Genomic DNA, 27,414 nt, shown 5'->3' on the forward strand with positions numbered 1-27,414 from the left:
GGAATGGGTTTATGAGAGAATGAGAAGAAGCAGGGACAGAGAGTGTAGACAACTCTTTCATGGAGTTCTGCTCGGTAGAGGAGCAGAGAAATGGGGCACTAACTGGAGGTGGGAGTGGGGTCAAGTGAGACTCTTCTTCTCCAAATAAAATGGACCTTCTTATGATGCAGAAAAGAAAGGGATAATTACAAAGACAAAGTCACTGCGGAGGTGAGAAGGGGTGGGATCCAGGAATTTACATTGGCACCATTCTGCATGATTGTGTGAACTTTGCCAGCACCTTCATCACCTTGGGGCAGGCAGGAGGAAAGCAGATGTTTAGATTTGTCCAGATTCGATGCAGTGTCAGGTGGAGGTGACAGAGGGACAGCAAAGCAAGGGAAATTCAGATGTTAGCAAAAGAGGTGTTGAAGTGATGGGCCATTGACTCTATGCTGGATAGGGAGAGAAAGGAAGGGAAGTAAGGGCTAATGGATGGGGAGAAAGCAGACCAACAGACAGGAGGTCCCCATGAGCTGGAAAGACAGTTGGTGGTATCTTTCATCAGGAGGTAGCTGAACAAGCCCAGCAGAAAGAGAGGAGACAGGGGTCAGAAAGTGGAAGCCCCGCATAGAGTCTCCAGAGGTGACAACAAGATGTAGGCTGCGCCTGTGGGAAGAGGCAGCTGCAGTGGACTCGACAGGGTCTTCAGAGATGTCAGGTTCGAAGAACTGGGAGGCCACATCACTGCTGTCCTGTCCCATTCTCCCAATCACTTTCTCACATGCAGTGACCTCTGGGTGGAAAAGAAGAATGAGCCCGCTGCAAAGACTTGACTGAATGTTGGAGAGTGCGTTAGCCAGTTGGCCTGAGCCTCGAAGGAGGAGAGGTTTTCATCCAAGGACAGACTAGTCTACCCCAAAGTAGGTGGGGTATGGGAGAAGGAAACGCGTCCTTTGGGTCGGGTTACGGGGGCACCTCGCTTAGTGGAGGGACCCCGGCTTCAGTTAAGGAGGAAGTTGAGAGCTTCCCTCTAAGGAGAAGTGAAGCAGCTAGAGTGGCGATGTCCAATAGAACTTTCTGCGGTGATGAACTGTTCTCTATCTGTGCTGTCCATTCCAGGAGCCACTGGCCCCATGGGGCTAAATGTGGCTATTGTGACTGAAGAACTGAAGGTTCAATTTTATTCCATTGTAATTCATTTAAATTTAAATAGCCACGTGTGGCCAGTGGAGCTCTACAGAGGTGTGCTGGTGAGCGAGCTGCAGTCTTCAAGGTCACAAAGGGGGCAAGTGGGGGAGAAAGGGGAGCGGTGGAGGGCACAGTGCCAGGGAGCCTAGAGCCATGTGCTCAAGTTCATAGTCCCCAAGTACAGGTTACTGTCTAAGCACACAGGGAGGTTTCTGGGAAAACTAAGGTGAGTCTCAGTAACCTGGCGCTCCCGTGTGAAGGAGTTTCAAGGATCCACTGCATTTCCCCTTCCCAGGTGGGCATTGCCCAAGTGCAAGGTCAATGCTTGACCCAAAGGAACAAATCAGCAACTCTTGGAGCTGGACAGCCCTTCAGGTCGCTGTGGCCTCGGCTCCCGCCACGAGTGGTTTAGCCAGGCCAGGCTTAGCAGGGCCCCTGGGCGAGAGAGTCCTCCCTCTCCAGACAGATCTAGCTGTTCAGAAGTCAGTTTTCCCATGCATCCTGCGTCCTCGGCTAGGTCTCCCAGCCCAGGGCCCCAGTCAGGTCTGGGGGCACCTTCCTGTTTCTTGAGCAGATGGTTGCTTCCACACCTTCCCTCTTCTCGGCCCATGCTCACAATGCCCAGTGGGCATCGGTCCTGCCAGAGGGTCCTGGGGGCCTGGGCGGCTTCTGGGGCAACAGTGGGGTCCCTGGGGGACAGGGCTTGGGCCCGGCTCGGGGGAGGGCCTCCCAGCAGGACCAGACAGCCTCCAGGTTCCCCAGGCTGCTGAGCTCGGGGGACGAGGGGGCGATGGGCAGCCAGCCCACTGTCTCCTCCTCATGACTTCCCTTCCTCCTCATCCCAGGAGCCTCCTTGCCGGCCAACTGTACTAAAACTCCGGAAAACCATGGCGGGGAGGTTTTCCAATTAGAACATTCTTTTTCCGATCTGTGGATGATTCTTAAAGCAGCAAAAAGCCATTCTTCAGGGCATGTGGGGATTATCTGCCAGCGAGGCCTTGGCTCGGCTTGTGCACTCGTGCTCCGGAGGCCTGGCCTGGGGCTGCTTCAGAGCCAGAGACAAAAGGCAGTCTGCGTTCCGGGGGCATCAGGTCACACAGGCCAAGACTGATGGCTGAGCGTTTCCTGGGCTTATCCAAAGTAGTAGATTCAAAAGGCAGCGGGGAGTCCAGGCTGCAGGGGTGGGACTTGTCCATGTGGCTGGGGAGGCCTGCCTGTACAACCTTCCTGCTCCTGGCGGGGCCGCTGTCCACAGATCAGAGGCCTGGCCTGCAGGTTTGGGACTCCGCAGGGGCCCCTGTGGCTACAACCATGCCTGGGGACCCCTGCCCCGAGGGGACCCACCCTGCTTGGGGCCAATGGAGTCACCCAGCAAGTGGAGACTGGTTAAAGAGCTTAGGAGGATGAGGTGTCAGGGCGGGCCCCAGCAGAAGGGAAGGAGGGAGGGGATTAGGGTGCCAACAGGAGCCCGGCCCTCCCTCCACGTGAACCTGAGAACCCTAGCTGGGTGGGGGATCCATCCACAGCAACTGGAGCCCTGCTTTTAGTCCCAGCTCTGCCTCAGACTGGCTGTGTGGCCGCTGCTGCGTGCCGTCCCTCTCTGGACCTGTTTCCCCCTTTGCACCATGGCAGGGTTTGGGTCAGCTGTTGGTCTCCTGTCCCCTCCAATGTGGGGACACTCTGCCTGTGTTGGCTTTGGGGCCTGACAGTCTTCAGGGCCCCCACCCATGGTCCTCCTCCCTAACCTGGGAACTCTTCGGCTAGACTGGCTTGCCTGGATTCTGTTCCCAGCCCTGGAGATCTGAATGGGGCCATCCTGGAGCTGAGGAGTACTGTTGGCCACTTCCTTCCAGACAGTCACCTGTCCCCCTGTCATCTGCTTGCTTCCCAAAGAATCTGCCTCCATTGCCGGCTCAAGGCTCATGGCTCCCCTCAGCATATAGGGGGTCAACACCTGCCCATTCCTGCCTCTACCTTCCAGACAGCCCAGCCTGGCCCTACCCTCCAGCCCACCCTACTTAGAGGCAGCACTTGTAGCCTCAGAGCAGGGCCTTGCTGAGGGCCCGCCTGTCATGGGGAGACTGCTCGAGCTGGGGGCCTTCAGGAGGACTCTGCCAGAGCCTGGGTGGCTGGTCAGCCTTGGCGCTAGAGATGGGTGTCAAGGCACAAGAGGAGCTGAGAGTAGAAAAGGACAGGGCCAAGCTCAAGCCAGACAGGGGTAGAGCCCAGTCTGGGGGCAGCCAGCAGCCACAAGGGTCTTGGCCCTCGAGCTCTAGGCCAAGGGGAAGTTCATGAAGGAGCCAGCGTTATGGCTGAGAATGGGTGGGAGGTCACCAGCAAGGGGACATCTCGTGCAGTGGCCTGCTGGGACGAGAGCACTTGGTGTGTCTGGGTCCACGTGCCCGAGGGCAAGGAGTCAAAGAGGAGGCTGACGAACGCTGGCTGATGTGGCTTGGGGTGGCCCTGGCAGGGGCGGTGGGGGCTGTGTTGGGACAGCGAACAGGTGGGCAGGGCAGGGCAGGGCAGGGCAGGGCAAGGCACTTACCATTCGAGTCAAACCCGTTTGCAGGCAAGATCAGATGCAGGGCCTGGAAGCCTGGCAGGGAGGGAGGAGTTAAGGAAAGGTCGACTGGCACAGTCATGGTGGATCTGACCTGGCAGGGGCTGAATCACCCGGTATATGGGACGAGCTTGAGGCCCCAGGGCAGCCCAGCCCAAGGCAGCCCTCGCTGACTGGCCATTGGTGGCTTTGAACAGCACTCTTGCTTGTACTCTCTAGCTGGCTAACCCAGACTCAGGGCTCGGGAGTCAGCTTGCCATTTCCTACTGGTGGCCTTAGAGAGAAGGGCCACCCTCTTTCTCATCCTTACCTCTATTCCTTCACCTCTTGTCCTCTCCATTCTACCTCTTTACGCTAGGGTCTCTGGAAGGGTAAGGGGGCCCAGAGACGGGGAAACACACCCTAGGTCATATAGTGAGTATGTTTGGGAGCGAGGATGCCAAGCCAAGTCCATGGCCGCCAGCAGCCTGAGGTCAGGGGGCGGGAAGGTGTTAGATGCTGGCCACCAGACTGGAAGCAGAGAAACGTTTGTTGGCCAGAGACACAGATGAACTGAGGTGACGTTATACTTTATATACAGTCCCCACCCTCACACCCCACACACATATTCACACAAACACAGGGCAGTCTCCTCCCTACCTGATAAAGCCCAAGAAGAACAAGGACAGCTTCCTGAGTTTCAATCACCTCTCAATCCCCTCCAACCTGCCATGTTGGTCTCCATGTCCCAGTGATGACTCAGACAGGGCCCTACCCTCCCCGAGCTCACCATCTAGAACAATAAAAGGTGACAGCCACTATGCTTGATTGATGTAGTCAGAGGGAACTGGGGGAGCACACAGAAGGAAGTGATCTTCCCCCCCGCCCCACCCCGGGTGGCCTGTAGAGTCAGGAGAGGATTTACAGACACTTGAGTAAAGTTTTGAAGAATGACTATGAGTTCACTAGCCAGACAAGGGGACAAAGGACATTCTAGGGAGTCTGAGTGGTGCCAAGAGCAAAAGTCTCAAGGAGACAGGATGCATTCAGAAGGCGGAAGGAGGTGAGCGTGGCTGGAATGCATTGAACCGAGGGAGAGAGTGGCTGGGTCTGCAGAGAGAGGTCGGCACAGCCGAATCCTTGAGCCCCTTAAAGAGTTTCCTTTTATCTCGAGAGCAATGGGAAGCCATCAAAGAGCTGCAGGCAGTGGAGCCACGTGTAAAGTCTTAAAGTGACTTCTGTGTGGAGACTGGATGGGGAGGAAGGCAAGACCGGAGGCAGGGAAACCACGGAGGACGCTGATCCTGGAGCCCAGGCCTGGACTAGGGTGATGGCAGTGGGCATGGAGAGAAGTGGATGGATTGGAGGGCCCTTTGGGACATCGATTTGGCAGGGACCGAAGAAGAAGAACCTGTTGGTCCATCGTTTTGATCCTGTCATCCTCATAGGCCAACTCTGTGCCGTCTCTTGGACAAGCCCCACAGGTAGGGTTAGGGGCTTCTTCTGACGCTCCCTCCATCCTAGCCCCCAGCCCAGTGCCTTAACCATCACAAGTACTCCACAAGCATGACAATGACACAAGCACTCCAAAAGCAGGACTGAATGACACTTGTCAAACTGCACTGGCCCTCGGGGTCTGCCTGTGTCCCCCCACCCAGCTTGTGGGGGTGGCCTGGCTGGCTGACAGGGTGTTCACTGCAGTGCCTTGGGAACCCCAAGTCCCCCCCAGGATGCTTTTCCAGGGTGAGAACTTCTCAGGCGCGGCCGGGGAGCAGGCTCTCTCACTTTCTTCTCCTTCCCGGCCTCCGGCACTTCCTGCATGATCTCAGCCGACAGCCCCCAGCCCCCCTCCCCGACCCTGTCTGGGATCTCCATCTGTAAAATGGATCTAGGAACAGTAGTTCTCGACAGAATTAACCCGCAGCATCTGTGCAAGTCATCGCCCCGAGCGGGGGCCAGATCGCGTCGGGCGCGGGCAGGGGCGCAATTGGGCAGCCCGGGCCCTTCACGTGGCGGAGGCCTCCCAGCCCGGGGCCGCGAGCCCGGAGGAATTTGCCTGGACGTTTTCCACCGCTGCAGAGCCTTCTGGAGCTCGCTTTGGGCTCGGTGCGGGGAGCCCCGGCCTTGATTTCTCCAGCAGCTCCGCGGGGCGGGGCCGGGAAGGGGCGGGCGGGCCGAGGACACTGGCGGGAGAATGCGCGGAATGTGCCGGGCGCATCTACCTACCCCGGGAGAGGGCAGAGGAAGGGGGCCGGCCGAGGGGAGGGGCGAGGGGCGAGGCTCGGGCGCAGGAGAAAACCTGTTTGTTCTCCTGCGGGCGGAGGCCAGTCCGCGTCTCCTCGCCGCCCTGCGCGCTCCCCGCCGCGCCTCGCACCCCGCGTCCGCTGCCCGGCCCGGCCCGGCCCGGCCCGGCCGGCGCTGCCCACCTGAGGGAGCCCGCGCCCCGCGCCCGCCCGACCCTCCGCCCGCCCCGCGAGCCGGGCACCTGTGCCAGGTAGGGCTGTCGAGTCGCCGTTGGCGCGGACGGCAGAGTCAGCGGGGGGAACCCGGCCAGTGATGAGCCGGGTGACAGGGACAACTCGGGACCTCAGTTTCCCCATCCATAATCTTTACCCTCTCTAAGCATCCCTCCTGGGCTTCCGCCGGCTGAGGCAGGGTACTTAGTTTTCTGGTTTTCACTTTGAGCAAAGAGACTAAGGAGAGAGGCACCTAAGGCTGGCCTGGTCCCGGCGTCCTCGCTCTTTCTGGAAGAGAGGGTTTGATTGTTAGTAAATGGCCTGGAGCCAGGGTGCTATCTCACATCAGCTAGTTCTCCCTGTGTCCATTTTATAGATGAGAAAACTGAGACCCAGAGTCCAGCTCACCCTGGAGCCCAGAGCAGGAGGCTCACCGGTTGCTTGTGGTGAGCATGTGCTGGGCACAGGGCAGTCCCTGAAGGGCCACTGGGAAGGTAGCTTCTCAGACAGAAGGCGCCGAATCAAGCGCCGCTGGGTGTTATCGACGGGATCTGCAGTGAGCAGGCTCTGTGGCTGGATTGTTTCATGGGGGCAGGGGAGCCAAGAGCCTCGTCCTCTTTGGAAAGGCAGAGTGATACCTCTGCCTTGGAAAGAGACTGAAAGCTCAGCTGCTCTGTCCACTCTGCTGCTTCTGAGCCGGGGGCGCCCAGGCAGCAGCTCCACGGTCCAAGGGGGTAAGACCCAGGGCTGCTGGGGTCTCAGATGAGGTCGGTGGTGGTTGTGCCTGGGGTTTGGGACATCTGAGGCACAATAGGAATTGTGTTCGCACTGGGCCATTTGCACTTAGTCTTGACATCGTGGAAGGCCGCATCTCAGGACCACTCAGCGAACCCTGAGAGAGAGCCCCTCACAACCCACCTAGCGGTGGTTCAGGCCTCTGGCACCTGGACCCAGTCGTGCCTGGGCCTCATGGCCTTTTGGACTTCTGATCGTGGTACCTGGCTGGGGACAGGGGGCAGGGCCCCATGTGCCAATAGGCCTGGACAGTGGGGAGGGGCTCTGGGTTCCCACTGCCTCCTCACCAGGTCACTTAGAGCTGTGGTGGAAGGTGGCGGAGGGTGGGGGAGAGTGTCCTACCTTCCCAGGGTCTCCACTGCCTCATCCAAAAAACCAGGGGCGGCTCAGAGGCCAGCCCAGAGGCCCTGCTCAGCACTTAGAAGCAAGTGGCCGGGAGATGGATGCACAGACCAGGAGCCAGCTTGCAGGTTGACCTTGGTACTTGGCCTGTCCACCTCCTCACCCCTGGGCCACCCCACGATGAGAAGGAGCACAGCCACCTCACCTGCCCTACCCCCACTTTCCATCACTTCCCAGCCCCAGCCCGTGTGCCTTCCTGGCCTGGCCTTCAGAAGCCGGGGCCAGGCTGGGGGCTCTGTACTCAGCTGTGGGGAGCTGATGAGAGGCACCCAGCACAGGGCCAGGCACACAGTAGGTGCTCTGGATCTGTTCATTTCCACCCTCTGGACACGCATAAGTCAGCGACAGAGGTGGCATCAGCACAAGGGGCTGTGGGCGTCTGGCGTAGGGGAGGATCAGAAAAAACTTCCTGGAGGAGGAGGACTTGGAAGCAGCAGGGGGCGCTCAGGAGCCGCCCTGTCAAGGCCCACGCGTTTTGTTTTGTTTTGTTTTTATGAATTTATTTATTTATTTATTTTTATTTTTGGCTGTGTTGGGTCTTCGTTTCTGCGCGAGGGCTTTCTCTAGTTGCGGCGAGCGGGGGCCACTCTTCATCGCGGTGCGCGGGCCTCTCACTATCGCGGCCTCTCTTGTTGCGGAGCACGGGCTCCAGACGCGCAGGCTCAGTAGTTGTGGCTCACGGGCCTAGTTGCTCCGCGGCATGTGGGATCTTCCCAGACCAGGGCTCGAACCCGTGTCCCCTGCATTGGCAGGCAGAGTCTCAACCACTGCGTCACCAGGGAAGCGCCCCCCCGCCCGCGCATTCTTTGGGGCTGCTTGAGTCTAGCCTCCCCCTTGTTCCCGAAAGACCAAAGCCAGTTCTTCCTAAGCCCTCTATGTTCCACCCGGAGCTAGGCAGCGGGGCCCTGGAGAGAAATCAGGTGCAAGCCTTGCCCCCAGGAGACAGGCCACTCAGTAAAGAAACTGTCCAACCTCCCTTCCTCGTCAACTCGAGTCCAGATTCCAGACGGAGTGCAGCGACCCCAGGAGCAGCCAATGCTTCACCTCAGCCTCCTTCAGCCTGCCTTGCGTTTCTGCTTAGCGCCCCTGTGGCCTTCTAAGACCAAGCAGAACAGAGACTCTGGGCCCCCAGCAGCGGGCCTGGGACCTGACTACATAGACATTGGCACCTGGTCCCCAAACTGCCCTCAGTTGCATGTCCAAAAAAGTTTCAACTCTGGCCCAGTGCACTCTGCAAGCTGGAAGCCTGCCGTCTCGCATCCCCACTCAGCCTCCACGGCTGACTGATCCCTTTGGTCGGGATCTTGCTTCAAGCCACAGCTCACAAGGCGCCAGCTCATGCGTAACACCAGCTTGCTTTCTGCTTGCTGAGCAAGGCTGCCCCAACTGCCAGGCCCCCCTGGCATCGGACAGGACTGTGGCTGGGGGAGAGGAGAGCTGCTTTCCATGGCTCCAGAGTCCTGAGCAGCAACCCACATGGCGCCCCGGGTCTTTGGGCACCTAAGGTTGGGATCCATCAGGGATTCTGCATTCATTCCTGCTGCGCCCGCAGAGAACTGGCTGATGCCAGGACAAGAGCAGCCATGCAAGGACCCATGCGCCTGAGAGTGACACTCAGGAGAGGTTGGCATCATCGCTGCTGAGGGTTGTGAAGTGGCGACGGGAGATGGCTGGTCGTAGGGTATGAGATGGGACACAGAGGCGCCTTTACAGCCTAGCGGTAAGAACGCGGCTCGGAGGTCAGACTGGGTTAAGACACCAGCTCGGCCACAGTCTAGTTGTGCAAACCTGAGCGCATCACGAAAGCTCTGGAGGCCCCAGGTTGTCACCCGTATGCTGTCAGAGCTGTCCTCCTCCAGGAGCCGTGGTCGCCAGGGGTGAGGTTGAGGCCAGATTGGGAGGGTTGTGGCCTCCCCACCTGAGGAGAAACTGTTTGAAAATCCCTGGGTCATTTCTGGATGCCTACTAACACCTGATTTGATTTCTTTGACAATATTCAATGTTTTTGTTTTTAACTTTTATCTTGGATTAATCAAAAGCTCACAGAAAAGTGGTAAAAATGGTACCAAGAACTCCCTTATCTGCATCCCCCACGGTGAACATTTCTGATCGTTTTCTTCAGGAAGGGGGAAGTTGACGTGGGAGCACTTGTGTGACTGTCACCTTCCAGTGGTCATGGCAGGGTCAGGAGGTGGGCAGGGCTGGTGTCAGTTCATTTTTCCAAAGGGAAACTGAGGCACAGAGAGGAACTCAAAACTCATTTGAGGATTACGAACAGAGCCAGGCCACCCTATCTCACAGCTACGCATGTCCGTATTTGGCGCTGGGGCCCAGGGCGGACTGAGGGCTGAGGAGGGCAGGGGTAGGGAAGCAGGAGGGGCAGGGCTGGGTGGAGAAGGGACTGGAAAATGAAAGGACGAGAGGCCCTGTGGGTGTCATTCTCAAAGTCTAATGGGGGTGGGAGAGCAGGAATTCGCAACTTAAGCACACGTCCCGGGTGACCTGGATGCCAGAGGGACCCAGAGGCCACTCTCAGAAACACTGCCTAGGCTCACTTCCCATTTCAAGAGGGAGCCGGGAACTGGGGCTGCTGGTGGTGGCAGCCGAGGTGGCTGTGGGGCTCTGTGGCACACCCTGGGTCCAAGAGGAGGCCTGGCCTCCAGGGCCAACGGTGGGCAGGCCCCACGCTGCTGCTGGTTGTCTCTGGCAGTCCCTGGCCCCGGCCACGTCTGTGGGCACACCTCGGGTGCTCGGTCCAGCGGCCTTGATCTGGTCCCTGTGATCACTGGCTCAGCTCGCCACTTTCTGATGACTAGGTCAGTTTCCCACGGAGCTTGATGTGGCAGAGAGCAGGCCCGAGGATTCCCAGCAGCAGAACGGGTATCCCTGGTGTCAATGCTTACATCAGGCAGCGCCCGGTTTAAGACTGAAAAAAACAAAACAAAACAAAAACCCAGGACTTGCCTTATCACTTCTGCCCAGCGAGCTCCTACTCATTCTTTCATTCTTTCAGAAGGGCCCGAGCCACGGCACCTTCCTGGGAAACGCAGTGCTGCTCTAGGCTCCCGCCTGTCTGTCTGCCCAGCACCTAGGCTGGCTTCCACTTTGTCTAAAGGCTTATGGAATACATGAATATGCGGCCTTGGGCAAACACTTTCTCCTCTCTGGGTCTCCATACTCTCATCCAAAAGTGAGGACAGCGATAAGAGGTGGGGGTGGAGCTCAGGGAACTCTGGGTGAGAAAGGAGGGGACGGGGAAGGGAGAGGGCAGCGTCACTCGCGAGCACCTGTGACTAGGACAGAAGGAATCAGCCTTGGCCAATGTCAGTCAGGGGCAAATGGAGGGGACTTCCCTGTCACTGGGCCTGCTCTGGCAAAGGCTGAACGGGTGGCAGTAGTGAGGGTGCAGGGGTATTCCTGGGGTGGGAAGAGTTGTTTGGGGTGGAAGTGGGCTCCAATGACCCCTGGGTCCCTTTCAACCCCCTTCACTGTCTGTGTGCAGATGTGGACAGCATCTCTGCCCCACTGGGATGAGCTTAAGACCACCTTGGTTCCGGGCTGCAGAGACAGCTGGGATGTGTGGTGGGAGGGACAGAGCTGGCCCAGGCCCCACAATACGGCTCCCGGGCTTTGTCTGGGCCCCTTCTCCTGGCACAGCAGGGGAGGTCGCGGCCCTGGGAATAGCTCATGTACGTGGCTCCGGCGAAGGGTCCTGTTTGGGGTGAGGCCCATGCATTGGCCCTGCTGTCTCCAGCATGTTGGCCCCGCCCAGCCCCCTGGCCTCCACAGAGACATCTCAGAGGGTCCTGCCAGAAACCCTTGCTGGACCTTGAGGCCAAGCCACCTCTGAAATGGCCCAGTTGCCCAAAGCAGTTGCTTGTATCTGGCCGGCTGAGAGCTAGCAAATGGGCACAGGAGTGATGTGTGGCTGGGTGGCTGTGGCTCCTTTTGTCCTCTTGGGGCTCAAGCTCCCCACCGCCCGGAGGGAGCCAACCAGCCTCAGATGTCTGCCTCCCAGGGCCCCTCTGGTGCTGACGCCGAGAAGTCTAGATTCTGGGGTGTTGGGGGTGGGATGAGGGGAGGTGAAATTCCAGACTTTCATGCAGAAGTCATTTACCTGTAAAGCACATTTACAAATACTCCCCCCAGTCAATGCATTTTTTTTCCATATTACATTTTCCCTCTCTGCAACCCAAGTCTCCTCCAGCTCTTTTTTCCATGTGGTACGCCTCCTTCCTGCCACCCCTTGGCTTCCAGGCAGGAGGCCTGGGACTGGAGCATCGCGGGCCGGCAAGATGCTCCACTCTGTCGCTCGCACAGGCCAGAGAGGCCGGCCAGGGCTCCTGGGAGCTGTGTGCTGTGCAGCCAACTGAGGGGCTTGGACATGACCCAGCTGCTCAGCCATCGATCTGGAAGGCCTCTGAAGGGCCCCGTCCCCCTGGACTGCTGCTGAGAATCTCTGGATCCCAGGAACCCCTGGAGGAAAGCAACCCGTCTGCTGGCTGTCCTCTTGCCAGCTGCTGAGACTGGGAATCAGGATGTCCTCATTCATGAGACTTGGTCTCAGGAGACTGCCTCATAAAATGGGACGTTTGATCGTTCCAGCCCTTTTGGCCTGGGGAATCAGGTCAGCTGACCCAGTGCTGGCTTAAGTCAGTCTGGGTCCAAACTTTGACACTCGGCCAAGTGTGTGCCTTGAGAAAGGACTGGACGAGGACACCAAAACCGGGGTCCCCAGCCCCCTCATACATCCTGCCTGGGACCTCAGCGTCGTTCATCTGGGTCCAGGCCTTTCTTAGCCCAGCGCAACCTGGGCCCTCCCTACGATGCTAGGCCTCTGACCTCCGGGGATGTTGCCGAGGAAGGACAGGAGGCTGTGGCCCTGGTGACGAGCTGCAGTGAAGCCTGTGCCTTCCCTCCACGGCCAGGTGCAGGGGTCAGGGAGCGCTTTGAAACTGGGGCTCCCTCCTCAGCCAGAGGGGGCAAGTGACATGTCCAGTGACCTTTTCTGACAGAACAGGACTTGGACTCCGTGTCTCTTGCTCTTTCCTTTGCACCTGAGTTGGAAGAAACGGCATGTGTGCCCCTCCTGTGAAGTGACAGATGATGGGCCTGGCCGGCTCATCTCTGAGCAAGCAGTGTCCCCAATTCTGGGACACCTCATTACCCTGAAGGACCTTGAGAGGGGCCTCTCACGGGCACTTACACACTAGGGAGGACCCTTATGTTGAAGCTTAAAGCCATTTGCTTGAAACACACCCAAAGAGGACCCAGGTGTCTATTCTGGGAGGTGGCCACCATCGGCGGGGCAAGTCTTCCGGTGGGTCGAGCTGTTGGACAGGTGAGGAGGGGCACGGCCTGGGAGGTCATGCACAGGTGTCCTCACTCCCTCCCTCCCACCCACTTCTCGCTGAGGGTGGCAGCCCCCAGGTTGAATTGGGCCAGGAGGGAGGCATGGAGGGACTCTGGCCAGGGGAGCAACGCAGGCTCTGGCAGCCTGGAGCCTCAGGCAATTTGTCATAAGAGGGCCAGAGGGGACAGGTGTGACGGCTGAGGTCCCCCTTGCAGGTTTTGTTTTTTCATGGTTTAGTCATGACACCCTCATCCAATGGTGGGGAGCCAAGGCCCTGTGGAAGGAAGGAGTCTCCTTCCTCCCAGGCCAGCTGTCTTCTCTGAGACCCCCCCCCCCGGCAGCATCGAGCTGAAGCATCAGAACTGGCTGGGTCCACCCGTCTCAGGAACAAGCTGCTGGGAAACAAGGGACTTTTCGCCACTTCACCTCTTCCCTCCCGCCCCAGATAGGAGTGCTGTGTCTCTCCTGAAGTGATGGGGGAGGCCATATTCGGGACCCTGCGGCTGTTAGCAGTCCCTGCCCCAGAGCCGCATAAAAATGCTCGCAGACACAGCTTTACTGAAACGTGGCCTAAAGTTGGCCCAGCAACCAGCCCCTGGGTGGCCCAAAGCCTCAACGACATCTTCCAGATGTCCTCGTCACATCGGTACTTGGTCACTGAGCTTGGCTGCGTGGGTCACACTGTGGGCTCTGCCCTCTTGCCTTGTCCCGCTGCTTCCCCACTCTGACTCCTGACCCACACCTAATGAGTCTGCCCAGAGCTGAGCCGTGGGCTCTGGTGCCAAGAGACAGAATTGCGTCTGATCCCTGCCAGCCAGAGATGGGGTCCCGCAGAGGGTCGATACATGTGAGGGAACACAGCGGGCTTCCTGTGAACTCCCCGGGTGCAGAGTGTCACAGCTCACCTCTGGGGAAGAAGCCCTGCCCCTCGCTCTTCTGCCAGGGGCGCGCCCACGCCTGCCTGCTCACAGTGGCCGGCGCCCAGCATACACACATGCAGACAAGCCCCAACACCCGTGCCCTCTGGCTGCAGCTCCTGCGTGTGAAACGATGTTCTGTGCTCCTGGAAAGCACGGCTAAAGGTCTTTTGTTCCTCTTCCCTCCCAGTTTACCTAGGGGGTCCCTGCCAGGGTGGGGGAAGAGCAGTCACTCGGCCTGCCGTCTCCTTTCACACAAGCCCTTGCCACAGGGATCCTGGGCAGGGACCCCGGGGCTGGGCTGCCTGTGGTCTCAGGCCCGGCCACCTCGCCCCGACCTTGGTGTCCTTCCCGTTGTCCGGAAGAAGCCAGCCCGTCCCAGCTGTGCCGGGGGGAGCCGGGAAAGGTGTGGGGACAGCAGCACCAGAGGGAGGGCCCCAGGGGAACTTGAGGGCGCCTCTGGGAGATGCCTCCTGGGCTGAAGCTCGAGGCCATTTGTCAAGTTGGTAGCTGCAAGGGGAGACACACAGAGGCCTGCTTGGGAAAGTGGATGTGCACGACGTGGGGAGTCAGGCACGTGGGCGATTCTAGAAAACTTTCTGTGAGTTAGTTTTCTCATTTTGGAGGCACAGCACGTCCTTGTGGGGTGACAGGGTGACCCCTCCTCGCTGTCTCTCTCTCCATCTCTGTCTCCTCACACATCAGCCAAGCATTTGCATCACTGTCTGCCAGCTCTCCCAGGTCCCTCCCTCCTGCTAGTCTGCCTGCATCAGCTCTGTTGGCCTCTGATGCCACCAGGCTCGCTGTGGCCGGGACCACAGGCTCCGTGCATGCCCCTCATTGGCTCCTTGCTTCTGTCTATCCAATCAGGGCTGGAAGCCCTTTCCCTGGGACTTAGCACGGGAAGGGGTCCTGCCTAGTGGGGCTACATCTAGTGAGGATCCAGGGGTGTGCCATGAGGGATAGCTGGGGTAGAAGGTGGCACATAAGCCACCCGTTCCTTTGGTGGCCCAGGCCAGGCCCTTGGGCAGGGCAATGTGGGAATTCCTAAGGAGTCAGAAGACTTCTCCCTCTCAAGGTAGAAGTGGGGCCACAGTCCTGAAACGGTGCACAGAGTGGCTGCCCTGACTAGACCGGTGCTCACATGGGCCATTCGGGAGGTGAGGACAGCCACCAGCATCCAGACACCAAGCCATGGCATGGGACAGAACTGGCACCAGATTCCAGCGAGTGGCACATGCTCTGACTTGGAGGCGTCCTGCCAAGAGGAGACCCGGCGAGTAGGTTCACAGGCCTGGTGGCTCAGCACCGCTTCACAGATGCAGCCTGTGAGGCCCCTTAGGGACGAGGAGCAGAGCTGTGAGCCTGGGGGGGGGGGGGGGCGGTGTTTGCTCTCAGGCTGGGTGGCCCTTCCTCATGGCAGGCCTCGTGGGCCAGGAGGGCCTAGGACGGTTTGGGAGAAGCCCAAGTGCCCGGACGAAGAGGAAGACTGGAAGGCCTGGGCAGGCGGGAGGCCTCCTGCCCCACTTTTGAAGGCAGCTGGAGATGGAACGTTCCAGTGATGTAGCGTCCATCTCGCCTCTTTCTCCACCTTCTGCGCGGGGTGAGTGGGGAGGTGCAGAACAGTTTCTCTCTTCCCATGTCTTCTTGAATTTTGCATCCTGCATCTCAGGTGCAAGCCCTGGGCATAAGAGACCTTGGCGTGTTGGACGTGGAGAGGGTAGAGTCTGGGGCTGCAGGGTGAGGGCTGCCCACCTCGGAGAGGATGCTGGGGTCTGGAGCTCGGAGTTGGTAGTGAAGCTGAGAGTCCAGGCAGGCACCGTGTGCATGGCTGGCCTGAGTCCAAGAGTCTCCTCCCTGCAGCAGGTGTGAGCCAGCTGCTGGGGCCAAGCGCCTTGCTTTGCAGGAACCATACTGGTGCTGAGCTGCCTGGACCCCAGGATTTTGCTCCAAGGAGCACTCCGTGACGTCATGTGTGGGGTCAGCAGGGCTACTAGCTGGGCCCACCACCCTCTGAAAGTGTTGGAAGTGTGGCCTGGGGCCAGTTGCCCAACCTCCCGGATCCCAGTTTGCTCACAGTGAAGCAGGACGATGGTATACTTACCGCTGGCGGGTTGCCCTGATGCCTGGACTGGATGCTGGCAGCCCACATCCCAAGGCCCCACGGATGGGCCGGGCCAAGGCTACAGTCAGCCGGGCTGGAGGGGGTGGTGTGGCTCCTCGATGCCTGGTCCGTTCTCCCCAAGTGAGGGAGGGAGCAGAGAGCCTGCACGTGCAAAGTGCGTTCATTCTCTGCTACTGTGTCTCTTGTGTTTTTCAGCCTGCCCCCAAGGGTGCTTCTGCAAAATATTTTTGTATATGTCCTTTCAGTTGTTTCTTTTCCTGTGCATCTTTATGTAAATGTATTTTTAAGGAAATGGAAACGTCCTACACATCTGGTTTTAAAAGCTGCCTTTCATTTAATGATATATGGAAACCAATATACCTGAAGGCTCGTTAAATATCGCATATATCATTATCATTTGTAATGGGCGCATATTATTTGCTTGAACAGTAGATCATAATATGTTTAAATACAACTATTGGGAATTTAGATTATTGCCAAATTTGCACCATCATATTCTACACTGGGATGACACCCTCTTGTATACTGTGTTCTACTTATGCACTTGAATCCTTAGGAGAGGTTACTGTGAGGGGAACTGTTGGATCAATGGGCTTGCCCTCTCTAAAGCTTTCGACACACACGGAGACTTGTCCTCCAAAAAGATGCCCTGACTGACCTGCCCGCCAACAGTGTTTGAGAGCCGCCCAGGAAATGCCCTCCTGAGTGGTCCACCCCCCATCCTCCAAAGCTGCTCTTGTCTGCAGTGAGGGTTTTCTGATTGCCCACTGATTGGGCGGCTACTTTGCCCTGCTCTCTGAGAAGGCTCAGACGAGGGGAGTGGATGGTGGGTCTGAGAGGAGACCTGGCTCAAAGGAGTGGTGGCGCTATTGGGTAAGTCAGGAGCACGGCCCACGCCAGCCTCCAGCCCAGCGGCATAAGCAAAGGGATGCTGAGGCATGTGGTCCGCTTGGAGCACACTGTTCACATTGAGGTGTGAAAAGTGGCTGGGTCAGGGGACTGGGGAGTTTGCCCCCAGTCTTGGAGACAGTAGGGGACCAGCAGAAGCTGAGTGAGAAGCACGGGTTGATGTGGGCCAGGAGGGATCAGGGGCCGATGAGTGCTGCCAGAAGGAGGCACAGATGGAAACCGGTGGGCCAAGGAGGAGGGCAGAAGTCACTGCAGCCTGAACCATGGCTGTTGGGGGGAGGGAAGGCAGGCGGTGAAGTGGAGGGAGAAGCCAGCTGTCCAGCTGGGACATAGATTCAAGTGTCGTGGTGCATCCGTCTGGCTGGGACTCACTACCTTAAAGTCTCCTTGTCCTAAAGCGCTGCCTTCTTCTTCAGTCCCATGAGAAGACTCTACTTCCTGACTCAGATTTCTTGTTCCATGAAAAAAGACATTTGACTTCTGAGATGAAGCATCAGTCCTGGTCTTTGTCTGGCGAGGTGGGACAAGAAGCTGTAAAGCCACCCCTTGCTGCGGGCTCTTGGGTGCGTCCCTGCCCCTTTGGCTTGGGAGTCCCCAGTGGCCCCTCTGCCTCTGTCATTCTGCATGTTCATGCATCTGCCCTGATTTTGGAAGTAAGTGGTTTATTTGCTTCTGATCTGACAGAAAATTTCTAGGCAACGTGGCCAACAGGCTTGTTGAGGGGAAACTGATGAACCAAGGCCCAGAGGAGGCGAGGGACTCCCCCAAGGCCACACAGTCAGTCAGCAGCACCAGGAGACGGAGGGACCAAGATCTCAGGCGGCCCGGTGGGGCCATTCCGGGGGCTGCTGGGATGGGGCAGTTGGGCAGTGTGGTCCGAGGATCACCTACGGGGTGAGCTCTGCTCAACAGAACTCTGACGTGGCATCCTTGGTGCAGGGCTAGGCACGCGGGGCTCCCATTCGCAGTGATGAGGTGCCGTTCCTGGCACTCAGAGGGCTCGGGCCTGCTGGGCTGCTCATTCGGTGCAGTTTATGGGAAATCCAGCTCTTGCTGACGTGGCAAATTGGGTTTCCTCTTGGCCCCCTGCCCTGCCCGTTTTAGTGTGCCCATGACCTCCATGAAAACAGGCCCGGGACTTGCCAGCTGGCAGCATGGCCCGGCTGCTCAGGGCCTGGCCCTGGAGGGGCCCAGAGGGTGGCAGGCCCCTAAGAGGGAGGTCGCCGTGCCTTAGGACTGTGTGGGCAGAGCCAGGGCCCCTGCTTCCTGTCACGCCCCCTCGCTTGAGCCTCCAGCCCCTCTCCTGAGGCCCAAGGGGCCGGCTGTGGCGGGTCAGTGCTTTGACTAGACCCGTGCTGGGCCAGTCCCATCCTGGAGAGCCGGCTTCCTCACCCCAGCGCCTCCTGGAGCTGGAAGGTGTCGGGGACCATGACGGCCCACCCTTCACGGGCCACAGAAGGGCAGCACCTGGCTCAAGGGCAGAGAGGAGACCACGGCGGAGGGCAGGGCGAAAAGACAGAGAGAGGAAGAGAAAGCAGAGCACAGGACGCTCCCTGCTTTCCCAACATCACCTGGTGCCCGAGGGCCACTAGGAGTTGGCAGTGGGGCCCCAGGCTTTCCCCACCAGACATGGACCCAACCCCCGAACCACATGGGGCTGACACCCCCGGGCCGTGCTTGTGCTGATTAAGGACCCCCGACGGTCCCCTCTCCCAACAAGGACAGGTTGACAGTCACTGCGATCTTTGCTGTGCTGGGTAGTGCTGGGCAGTTGCAAGAACATTGGTGCCTTCTGTCCTCACAGCAGTCCTGAAGGGTAGACTTCTTTTTCAACTCCCATTTTATAAATGAGGACACTGAGGAGGCTGGAGAGGTTAGATGACCCGTTCAAGGTCTGTCAGATGGCGACTAAGGAGTGAGAGAGATGGTCCCCCAAAGCGACCGTCCCCCAGCCTGTACCCTTCCTTCCCCCATCCCTCCTCCTGGGTCCACCAGTGTCGGCCACTGCTGCCACCCCTCCCCTACGCTCGCTGGGCGGGAGTCTGGCCATCAGAGGTCTCTCTCTAAGTGGGTTGGTGGTCTGCCTGTCTCAGCCATCTCTCCAACAGACAGCCCCTGGCAGGCCACGTCATGTTTCCCAGCGGCGGCCTCTGCCCAGACTCCACCCAAAGGACAGTCTGCACGGTCTCAGTTTGCCAAGGACCATACGGTGACCCACGAGCCATTATAAATGCATGAAGTGACAAGCCGTGTGCTTGCCTTTGCCCCCAGGAGCCCTGTTGAATCCACCGAGAAGGGACGTTCAGAGCAAACACCATGAGTATCTCAGCTCTCGGAGGAAGCAGCAAAGGTGAGGCCCGGGTGCCCTCTTGTCCTGGGCTTGGCACGCGGCTGCCTCCTTCCAGGCCAGCCCTGCGAGGCCACAGCGCTGCCTGGGCAGCAGAGTGACAGCAGTGTATTGGGAGGGCTGGAAAGGAGGCCTCGGGGCCCGGGGGCTGGGCTCCGCTTCTGACGCTGCCTGGCCTTGCCGCCGCCAGGGAAGCCTCTCCCACCGGGCGAGGAGGAACGCAATAATGTCCTCAAGCAGATGAAGGTTCGGACCACGCTGAAGGGGGACAAGAGCTGGATCACCAAGCAGGATGAATCAGAGAGCCACACCCTGTAAGTCCAGGAGGCCAGGAGGGCCGGCAGCGACAGGCTGGGCGTGGGGTGGCGCTCCACAGGCCGCACTCAGCCGAAGTCAGGGGGTGAGAAAGGCCCGGCTGCCAGGGCGTGCGTGGGCACACGTGCCTCTGCAGTGTGGACACAGGCCGGGGAAGGAGAAGGTGAGACGGGAACGGCAGGCCGAGTTCCTGGGGTACACGTAGTGCCCGCCCTCTTTTGTGTCCCCTCTTTCCTCAGTGAGCTGCCCTCAGGCCGGAGTCGTGCCATATCTTTTTCTTCAGCTGGGGAGGTCCCGAAGGCCAGGTAAGAAGTGGCGCCCAGATGGCTGGTGGGTGGGCCCTGTACTGCAGCCTTTGGCGGACACTGAGTCATCTGAACTCCACAGGAAGGATGGCTTTTCCACTCTGCTCCTTCTTGGGAAAAGGAGTGCAGGAGTCACTGGGTCCAGGTCCATGGCTCCAGCTGTCAACTGGGATCAAAACTGTCACTGAGCATAATAAAGTCTTAGCTCCAAAATGCTAAGTTTTGCCAGAGCATATGGGATTATAAAAGCAAATGCGTATTCTGCATAATACACATTATCAGGCACATTTTTTTTTGTACATAAATGTTCACAGCAGCTTTATTTGTAATACCCAAAAGCTGAAAAAAACAAACCAACCCTCAAAACGTCCATCAACTTGTGAATGGATAAACATAACATTGTGGTATATTCATACTCAGCAATACAACAGAATTTCAATACATGAAGTCAATTAAAATATGAAACACCATGGGTGGAAAACTGCAAAATGAAAGCAGTCAGAGACAAAAGCAACTTATACGATTCTATTCATATAAATTCTGGCTGGAAAAGGCAAAACTATAGTTCCAGAAAAATCTGTAATCACCTAAGTCTATGGATTAAAGGAGGACAGGTTTCAAAGATGCATGAGGAAACTTATTTTTTTTTAGAAATTATATTACATTTTATTATATTATATTAATTATCACACATTGCATTACAGGATGCTATATTACATACATATCTCACTAGGGCAATTCATTCACCTGTAACATTCTTTTTTTTTTTTTTTTCACACACATACACACACACACACTGTATTTTATTTTTACAAGAGATAAATAGCCTGACACCAAGCATTGTACATGGATGACCACAACAAAAGCAACAATGATTGCAATTACCAAACACGAAACACACTCATACTATGTCATAATATTGACATTCAGTCCAGTAATCCTCCGCTGTAACAACTCCTTTACTTTGCAGTGAAAATTGATTTGTATATTCTTTGCCTCTGAGTCCTTGTGGGATTTTTTCTTTTTTTTTAATTCAAACAGAAAGTCACAAAAATTATACTCATCCTCATCAGTTCACTCAGTCCCATGTAATTAATTTTTTTTTTCATCTTGATCTTTTGTTAGCACTTTTATGAGCTCACGAGTTTTTCATTAGAGTTCTGAAAATGCTTATTCATTCAGTTCAGCAGTACAGTCAGTTACCAGAAACCTGTACTTGTCAGAGTCTTTTCCATGAATTTCCTGAAGATGAAACCCTTTTATAGGAACATATTTGCAAAAGCATCAGAGTACACCCAGAACTGTCTGTAAATGACAAAAGACTTAAAAATGACCACGGTTAAAGATTTGATGAAAGTTCATAATAATGCAGTTGACAAGAAAATTAGTTATTTCTGAGATATACATTCTAAAGTAATAACTAGGATTATGACTTATAACATTATACCAGAACATATAAGATTTATCAGGCACATTTTTAAAAAGGCAATACTCACAGGTCTGGACAACTTCGGTTTTATGCAAATTCTGCAAGCTCTAAGACGTGCTTACTTGTCACTTTTTTGTTGTATCAGGACAGCGTCCCAAGTGCCAGGGGAGACTCACACACTTGCTCCAACTGTCTCCCAAGTTCAAGATGACATATTTTGACAGCTGGCCGAAGGGAACCAGCTCTTCTCTCTATTTCAAGGACTTTTGCATAATGGCGTCCAGGGAGGCTCTGAAGGGTGGGTACATCCTGCCCTTATGGGGAGGAACTACTCCTGAGAAGTACGGGGTTTAGGGTTAGGGGGACCACTAAATTCAGGCTTGATCCTTGCTTCAAAGAGCCAGCAGTTGGCAGTTGAGTGCAGGGCCAGTGCCTTCCTGGGGTGGTGGTACAGGCAGTGGCAGCAGCTGGAAGGCAGGGGTCCAAGTTCACTGCTAGCCACAGGGGCTCCCTCCGGTAACTATGCCCTTGCCCGTAATCTCTCAATGGCTCAGCCCCTGTTACCTGCCAGGTCCTGTGTTGGGCACAGAGGACACAACCCCCTCCTCGGGGAACTGACATCCTAGCCGGGAACGCGGGCACGTCCTGAGTAGAGAGATGACCGTAAAGGAGAGAATTGCCGATTGTGATAAAGGCAGTTGGCCAGAGCCCGAGCACAGTTCAAAGATAATCTATTCGTTGGGGAGTATGTTTACTTTGGGGGTGCAGTTCTCAGCCTGGGCTTTGGTTTGGGAGTATATTTGGAAAACACGTGGGATAAGTGACCTTTCTTTCTCGGGTTCCACTCCAAGTGTTCCTGTAACTTGGTCACCTCCAGGAGGCGATGCCCTGTTAAGGACAGGTTCCATGGGGATGGAGAACACTGGGGCTCTGCACTGCCCCTCCCAGCTGCCTGTGAGGGGTCCCTTTAAGACCCTCTCACGCTGCTCCAGCCCCAAGCTCCTCTATTCCTGGACAGAAGAGCCATCTGCCGAGTCTTTGTCTCCTGCCTCTGATCCCAGAACTCACAGCCCTGCTTCCCCAGCACTCCCAGCTCTTGCCTGCCCACAGCCCTCACCCGAGTCCTCTGAGCCCCCTCCCAGGCGGAAGGTGCCCAGCACATGGAGTCTAATGTTTTCCAGGCACTGACCAAGCCCTGGCCGTGCCCTCCAGTCCCAAACTTGCATCAAGACTTGTGATGTGGGCATCGCACGGGCTGGGGGAGGGAGGCTCAAGCAGAGCGGGAAGGAAAGGGCAGCTGGCTCCTGCCTGGGCTCTGCCCCTTGGGCCCTCGTGAGTCTTCCTGGAGGGGGCTGGGCAGAGTCGGGGGTCAGATCAGGTTAGGGGCTCTGCCTGACATCGCTTCAGCCCCAGACCTCTGAGCACAGAGGCTCCAGCCTGAGCTGGGTCAGCTCTGAGAGTGGAGGTGAGGAGGGCTGTCAGAACAGGGAGAAACCGGACTTTGGAGGGGACACCTCTGTATAAATGCCCAGCCGTGGAACATGCCTTCCTGGGCACCTGCTGTGGGCCAGGGCCCAGAAGAATCGGCCTGGGGTACCTTTCTCGGGGAGCATGAGGGAGACAGGCAGGGCAGGACAGGCATCCCGGCTAGGGGTGCAGGCGTGGCTGGATTTCTTGGGAAGCAGCTGGCCACTGTTGCTCCGCTTGTTCTGCCTGCGCTGGGACACCCAGCAGCCAACGCACTCTGCCGCCATTGGGCAGCCTGGCTTCACATCATACCTTCTTCTCCCTTGGCAGGCCCCCGAGCACGAGGGCTCCCACTGGCTATATCATCCGGTAGGTGACCACAGGACCCTGCCCACCTCCCCATGCCCGCCCGCACCGCCCCCAGCTTCTCCCAGGGGGGCTCACGGCACTGCTTCTCCCGGGCTCTCTTTTAGGGGTGTGTTCACCAAGCCTGTAGACAGCTCGTCTCAGCCCCAGCAGCACTTCTCCAAGGCCAACGGAGCTCCAAAAAGGTGTGTTCGCAGGGTGCTGGCCAGTTGGCCCGTGGGAGGTGTGAGGGCCCAGGCCACGCTCAGGCCAGAGAGAGTCCTCTGCCTGTCACTGAGGGGGTGGTGGGTGGCAGGTCTCTTCCTGTGTAAGGCAAGGCCCTGGACCACTACCAGTGCCCTTGTCCTTGGGCCAGTCCTGACTGGCCCTGGTCACTGAGACAGAGGCACTGGGAGGAGGCTGGGCGGGAGCCCTGACTTGCTGATCAACTGCACTGAGCTGTGTGCTTTAGGCCACCTTCTTCCCAACAGGCTGCACTGGCACCAGGCTGAACCTGGGCTTCATCAGAAAAGCAGGACCAAGGTGGCTGAGTCTGTCTATGGCAAGAGGGCTGAGAGCAGAGAGGAAAGGGCACCAGCACCCCTTTGTCCACCTGCCCGCTGGGCCACGTAGGCAAATCTGGAAGCAAGAGGGGCCCTGCGGGTAGACTCACAGAAATTCCTTGCCTCTGCAGCGCTGCCGGTCTGGGGAAAGCAGCTCCTGCTGGGCCTCCCCGCCCCTCCTCCTCTGGCTACAGGATGACCACAGAGGATTACAAGAAGCTGTGAGTATGCAATCACAGACGCAACTTGGTTCCCTCCTCCAAGGACGAGGCCAAACACTGGGCCCGCTGAGGGCAGCTGGCTGCTTGCCTCTGAGCACAGCCAGGTCTGAGCACAGCCCAGGGGTGCTAGTCCTGTCGGCCTGACATCACTGCCAGTTGCCGCTGTGGCCTGGAACCCACCAGAGGTTGACAAGCTCCAGAAAATTGGACAGTGTGCACATCGTACTTCCGATCTGAAGCAAAGCAGGGGCCGTAGGAAGCTTGTAGAAGGAGCTAGTGGGTCTGGAGAAAGTGTCATGCTGCTGGCCCTGGCAGCCTATCACCTATGGGCACTTTGTGCCTAACTCTGGCCTGCTTCTTGGATATCAGTCTTTGGGACTCCCTCTGGAGCTCCCCTTGTGGCCCCTGTGCAAGCCCCTCTCCTGTGTGCCCAGGCCCTGCGAATGCAGGGCCCCACATCTTTATATTGTTTGTCCCTTGTCACCATCATCCAGTGACACAGAGCAGCTAGGAAATCTTTCTGGAGAAGGGGTGAGGCTTGAACTGGGTCCTGGGGTACAGTAAGGGTTGGAACCGGGACAGATAGCAAGTCTAGCTTTCGAAGAGGAAGAAGTGGTCATCGTTGTAAGTCAGGAAGCCAAGCCGCTGAGGGTGGCAGCCTGTGACAGGGAGCAGGGGCAGACGTAGAGGGAGGAGGGCCCATGACTGCCAACTTCTTCAACCCCCCCTCCCCAGGGCACCCTACAACGTCAGGCGCAGCTCAGCGTCAGGGGCTGCTGAAGAGGAGGAGGTGCCCTTCTCTTCTGATGAGCAGAAACGGAGGTAACGGAGTCTGCTGGGCGTCCCATGGCCAGGGCGGGGCCCAAGTCTCTGGTGAGACAGGAATCGCGCACAGCGTGTGGAGCACCAGTGCTGGTCTGTTGGCTGGAGGGTCGCTGCCAGCACGGGTGGCACTCCTGGAATCCCAGAACTACCCGCTCAGTGCTGGGCCAGCCCAGGGGACCCTCTTATGAACCTTCTAAGAGGGCAGAACCTAGGTAATGAGGAATTTCTATAGTTTGTTAAAAAGGTTCCCGAGCAAGTTGGACCAAAATAGGCAGTGCATGGTGCCCTGGGAGAAGCCTCCTGTGTGTGCCTGGGGGCAGGGCCGGGCTCCAGAGGTGCCCGTGGCCCTTGTCCCAAAGTGAGGGTTGGATGCTTGGGCCGCAGCTAGGCCCCGAGCTCAGCCTGCCCTCACTCCCAACATCTGCTGGCCCCTCCGTGACTTACGAAACACACCAAAGCCCCCCACGCTGAAGGCCCAGCAGACAGGCAGTCCTAAGGGCAGAGTCACCAGTAGCAGGGGTCCCCAGGCCTCGGAGGTACCCCTCTAGGTGTGGGGTCTCGGGCAGCTCCCTAAAGCTCCCCCTGCCTCCCGAGTAGCTGCCTGGCTAGGCTGGCAGAGCAAGCCCCTCCTCATGCCATCAGATGCCCCCTCCCTGTGCCACCCCAGGTCAGAGGCTGCCAGCAGTGTGGTGAGGAAGACAGCTCCCCGGGAGCACTCCTACGTCCTGTCGGCGGCCAAGAAGAGTGCCAGGTGAGTTGCACAGCAGGAGACCCGTCAGGGCCTGGTCTCAGGCCGGCTCAGCCACCAACCCGCTCCCTGCTCTGGACCAGTTCCTTTCCCCTCAGGGCTCTGGTCTTCCTCTGGCTGGTGATGGGTGGGTTGAGAGGGCCCTCCTGACCACACCTTCTGGGACTCTCAGATCTACTTTCTGGAAACCTGAGAGGTCTGGCTGCTGCCATCAGGGTAGGCAAGGTGCTGGGAGTGATGTCACCTGTCTGTGGGTTCTGCCCAACTCGTCACCTTTCTGCCTTCTTCCAGCAGCCTTGCCCAGGAGACACAGGCCCCGTTCATCGCAAAGAGGTAACTGTCGGCAAAGGGAAGGTCTTCCATTGGCAGGGGTGGAGTGTGGGGAGAGCAGGCGCAGGGTGGGGTGCGGTCACCGTCCCTGAGTAGAGGGAGTCGTGAGGGGCTGGTGGCTTCTGTTTGGAAGCCAAGGAAGCACGTGGGTGGCTGTGGTGGCACATAAGACCCTGGCAACCAATGCTGCATAAGCAGGAGCCTGGCTGAGAGAACCCGGCCCCCGACCCAAGATGGAGCTTTAGTGTTTCCACGGCCTCTGGGGTTTTGCAGCAAAAGTAGCTACTGGGCTACAGAGAAGTTGTTCCTTTGCCCTCTTGCCCACCCTACCAGGGGTGGGCTGGACAGTGCCTTGGTAGGACGGATCATTGGGCTGGAGTCCAGAGGCTTGTCATTGGGAGCCCCTGCCTGACCAGGCCCTTGGAAGTGACCGTGACACTAGAGATGGGCCCTAAAGGGTGAACAGGGTTCAATGGGCCATGATCAGGATATCAAGACACTCCAGCTGAATGAGGGAAGGGTGGCACCATTAGTTGACAGGACGTCTTCTGGGAAAGGGGAGTATTTGGGGAGGACAGGGAAGAAACTTCTGGCCAGTTGAGAGTTAGGGGTATTCTGTTGGGTAGAGAGGGAAGACATCCATGACGAGGTGAGGACTGGAGACCAAGGAGGACTCGGCATGCCAAGTGTTCCAGGCAGAGGGCCCAGCTGTGCGAAGGCACGGAGGGGGGAGGACCAAAAAGGCTGCCTAGAATACAGCCGGCAGAGGGTGGTGGCAGCGTGATGTCTGCATGAGGCTCCTGGGACTGCGATATCAAAGTACCACAAACCGGCACTTTCTGGGAACTGGCACAAAGTCCAGGAACAGATTGTCTCCCGGTCCTGGAGGCTCCAAGTCTGAGACCGAGGTGTGGGCAGGCTTGGTTCCTTCTGGGAGCTGCGAGGGAGAAGCCATCTCGGGCCTCTCTCGGCATCTGCTCTTGCTGGCAGTCCTTGACTTGTAGACACATCACTCCTATCTCTGCCCCCATCATCACATGACCTTCTTTTCTCTGTGTGTCTGTGTCCAAATTTCCCTCTTATAAGGACAACAGTCATTGGATTTAGGGCTCACCCTACCCCGGTGTGACCTCATTGTAACTTGATGACAAATTGATTGCAAAGACTCTATTTCCAAATAAGATCACATTCCCAGGTTCCGGGAAGACATGAATTCTGGTGGGATGCTATTCAACCCAGTGTTCTGTCCTTATCCCGACCTGGAGTTGCTAAGCCATAAACACCACTGAAAGAAAGCATGTCCTTCAGGGGCAGCAAGCTCCAGGGCAGCTTCGCAGGCCAAAGGTGCCCTGAGGACAGCGGTGCATCTGTTTCTCTTCTTGCCCAAAGGGTTGAGGTGGTGGATGAGGACGCGCCTTCCAAGAAAAGCCAGGACCCACCTGCTCTGGCACGATCCCCTCCCGGCTCAAGCAGGTAATCAATTGCTCATCTCTGCCCAGGGCTGGTGACTGCCAGGTCACCTCCCTACAGGACCTCAGGGTCAGTGTCCCTGTATGCCCAGTGACAGGATGGGGCACAGAAATCAGTAAGGGCCTCTCTGGCTGGATGTCCTGGGGTTGAAAGGAGCAAAACAGCCTGGTCTCCTGGGAGAGAGTGCTTCAGTCTTGTCTGTTTAGTGCTTATCTGTGTCAACTTAACCCTTCCACCACCGAGTCCAGTGGCAGCCACAACATCCTGGGGAAAAGTACCGATTGTGGGATGTGAGAGGGTCTGTGGCCAGGGCACTAGCCATGCTATTCTTAGGTTTGTTCAAGGCTCTCCTGTAAGTTGGTCAAGTTCACCCTGCGAATGCT

At 57.4% G+C, this 27,414-nt stretch overlaps 1 protein-coding gene across 5 annotated transcripts in view; it reads left to right on the forward strand.

Annotated features, from left to right (window-relative positions):
* Positions 1-6,137: 6,137 nt before the first annotated feature.
* ZNF185 (zinc finger protein 185 with LIM domain) overlaps positions 6,138-27,414 on the forward strand; it is a 58,476-nt gene continuing 37,199 nt past the window's right edge. For 3 of the 5 annotated variants that reach the window (XM_059910577.1, XM_059910578.1, XM_059910580.1), the window contains exons 1-11: positions 6,138-6,203; positions 18,938-19,016; positions 19,204-19,327; positions 19,568-19,633; positions 22,860-22,898; positions 23,003-23,080; positions 23,569-23,658; positions 24,394-24,480; positions 25,151-25,234; positions 25,523-25,564; positions 26,951-27,034. In XM_059910577.1, coding sequence (XP_059766560.1) covers positions 18,983-19,016; positions 19,204-19,327; positions 19,568-19,633; positions 22,860-22,898; positions 23,003-23,080; positions 23,569-23,658; positions 24,394-24,480; positions 25,151-25,234; positions 25,523-25,564; positions 26,951-27,034 — 728 coding nt within the window. In that variant the 5' untranslated portion in view covers positions 6,138-6,203; positions 18,938-18,982. The remainder of the gene's footprint in view (positions 6,204-18,937; positions 19,017-19,203; positions 19,328-19,567; positions 19,634-22,859; positions 22,899-23,002; positions 23,081-23,568; positions 23,659-24,393; positions 24,481-25,150; positions 25,235-25,522; positions 25,565-26,950; positions 27,035-27,414) is intronic. The other 2 variants (XM_059910579.1, XM_059910581.1) reach the window with 1 other exon arrangement.

This window comes from Balaenoptera ricei, chromosome X (assembly GCF_028023285.1).
Source record: "Balaenoptera ricei isolate mBalRic1 chromosome X, mBalRic1.hap2, whole genome shotgun sequence".
NCBI lineage: Eukaryota > Metazoa > Chordata > Mammalia > Artiodactyla > Balaenopteridae > Balaenoptera > Balaenoptera ricei.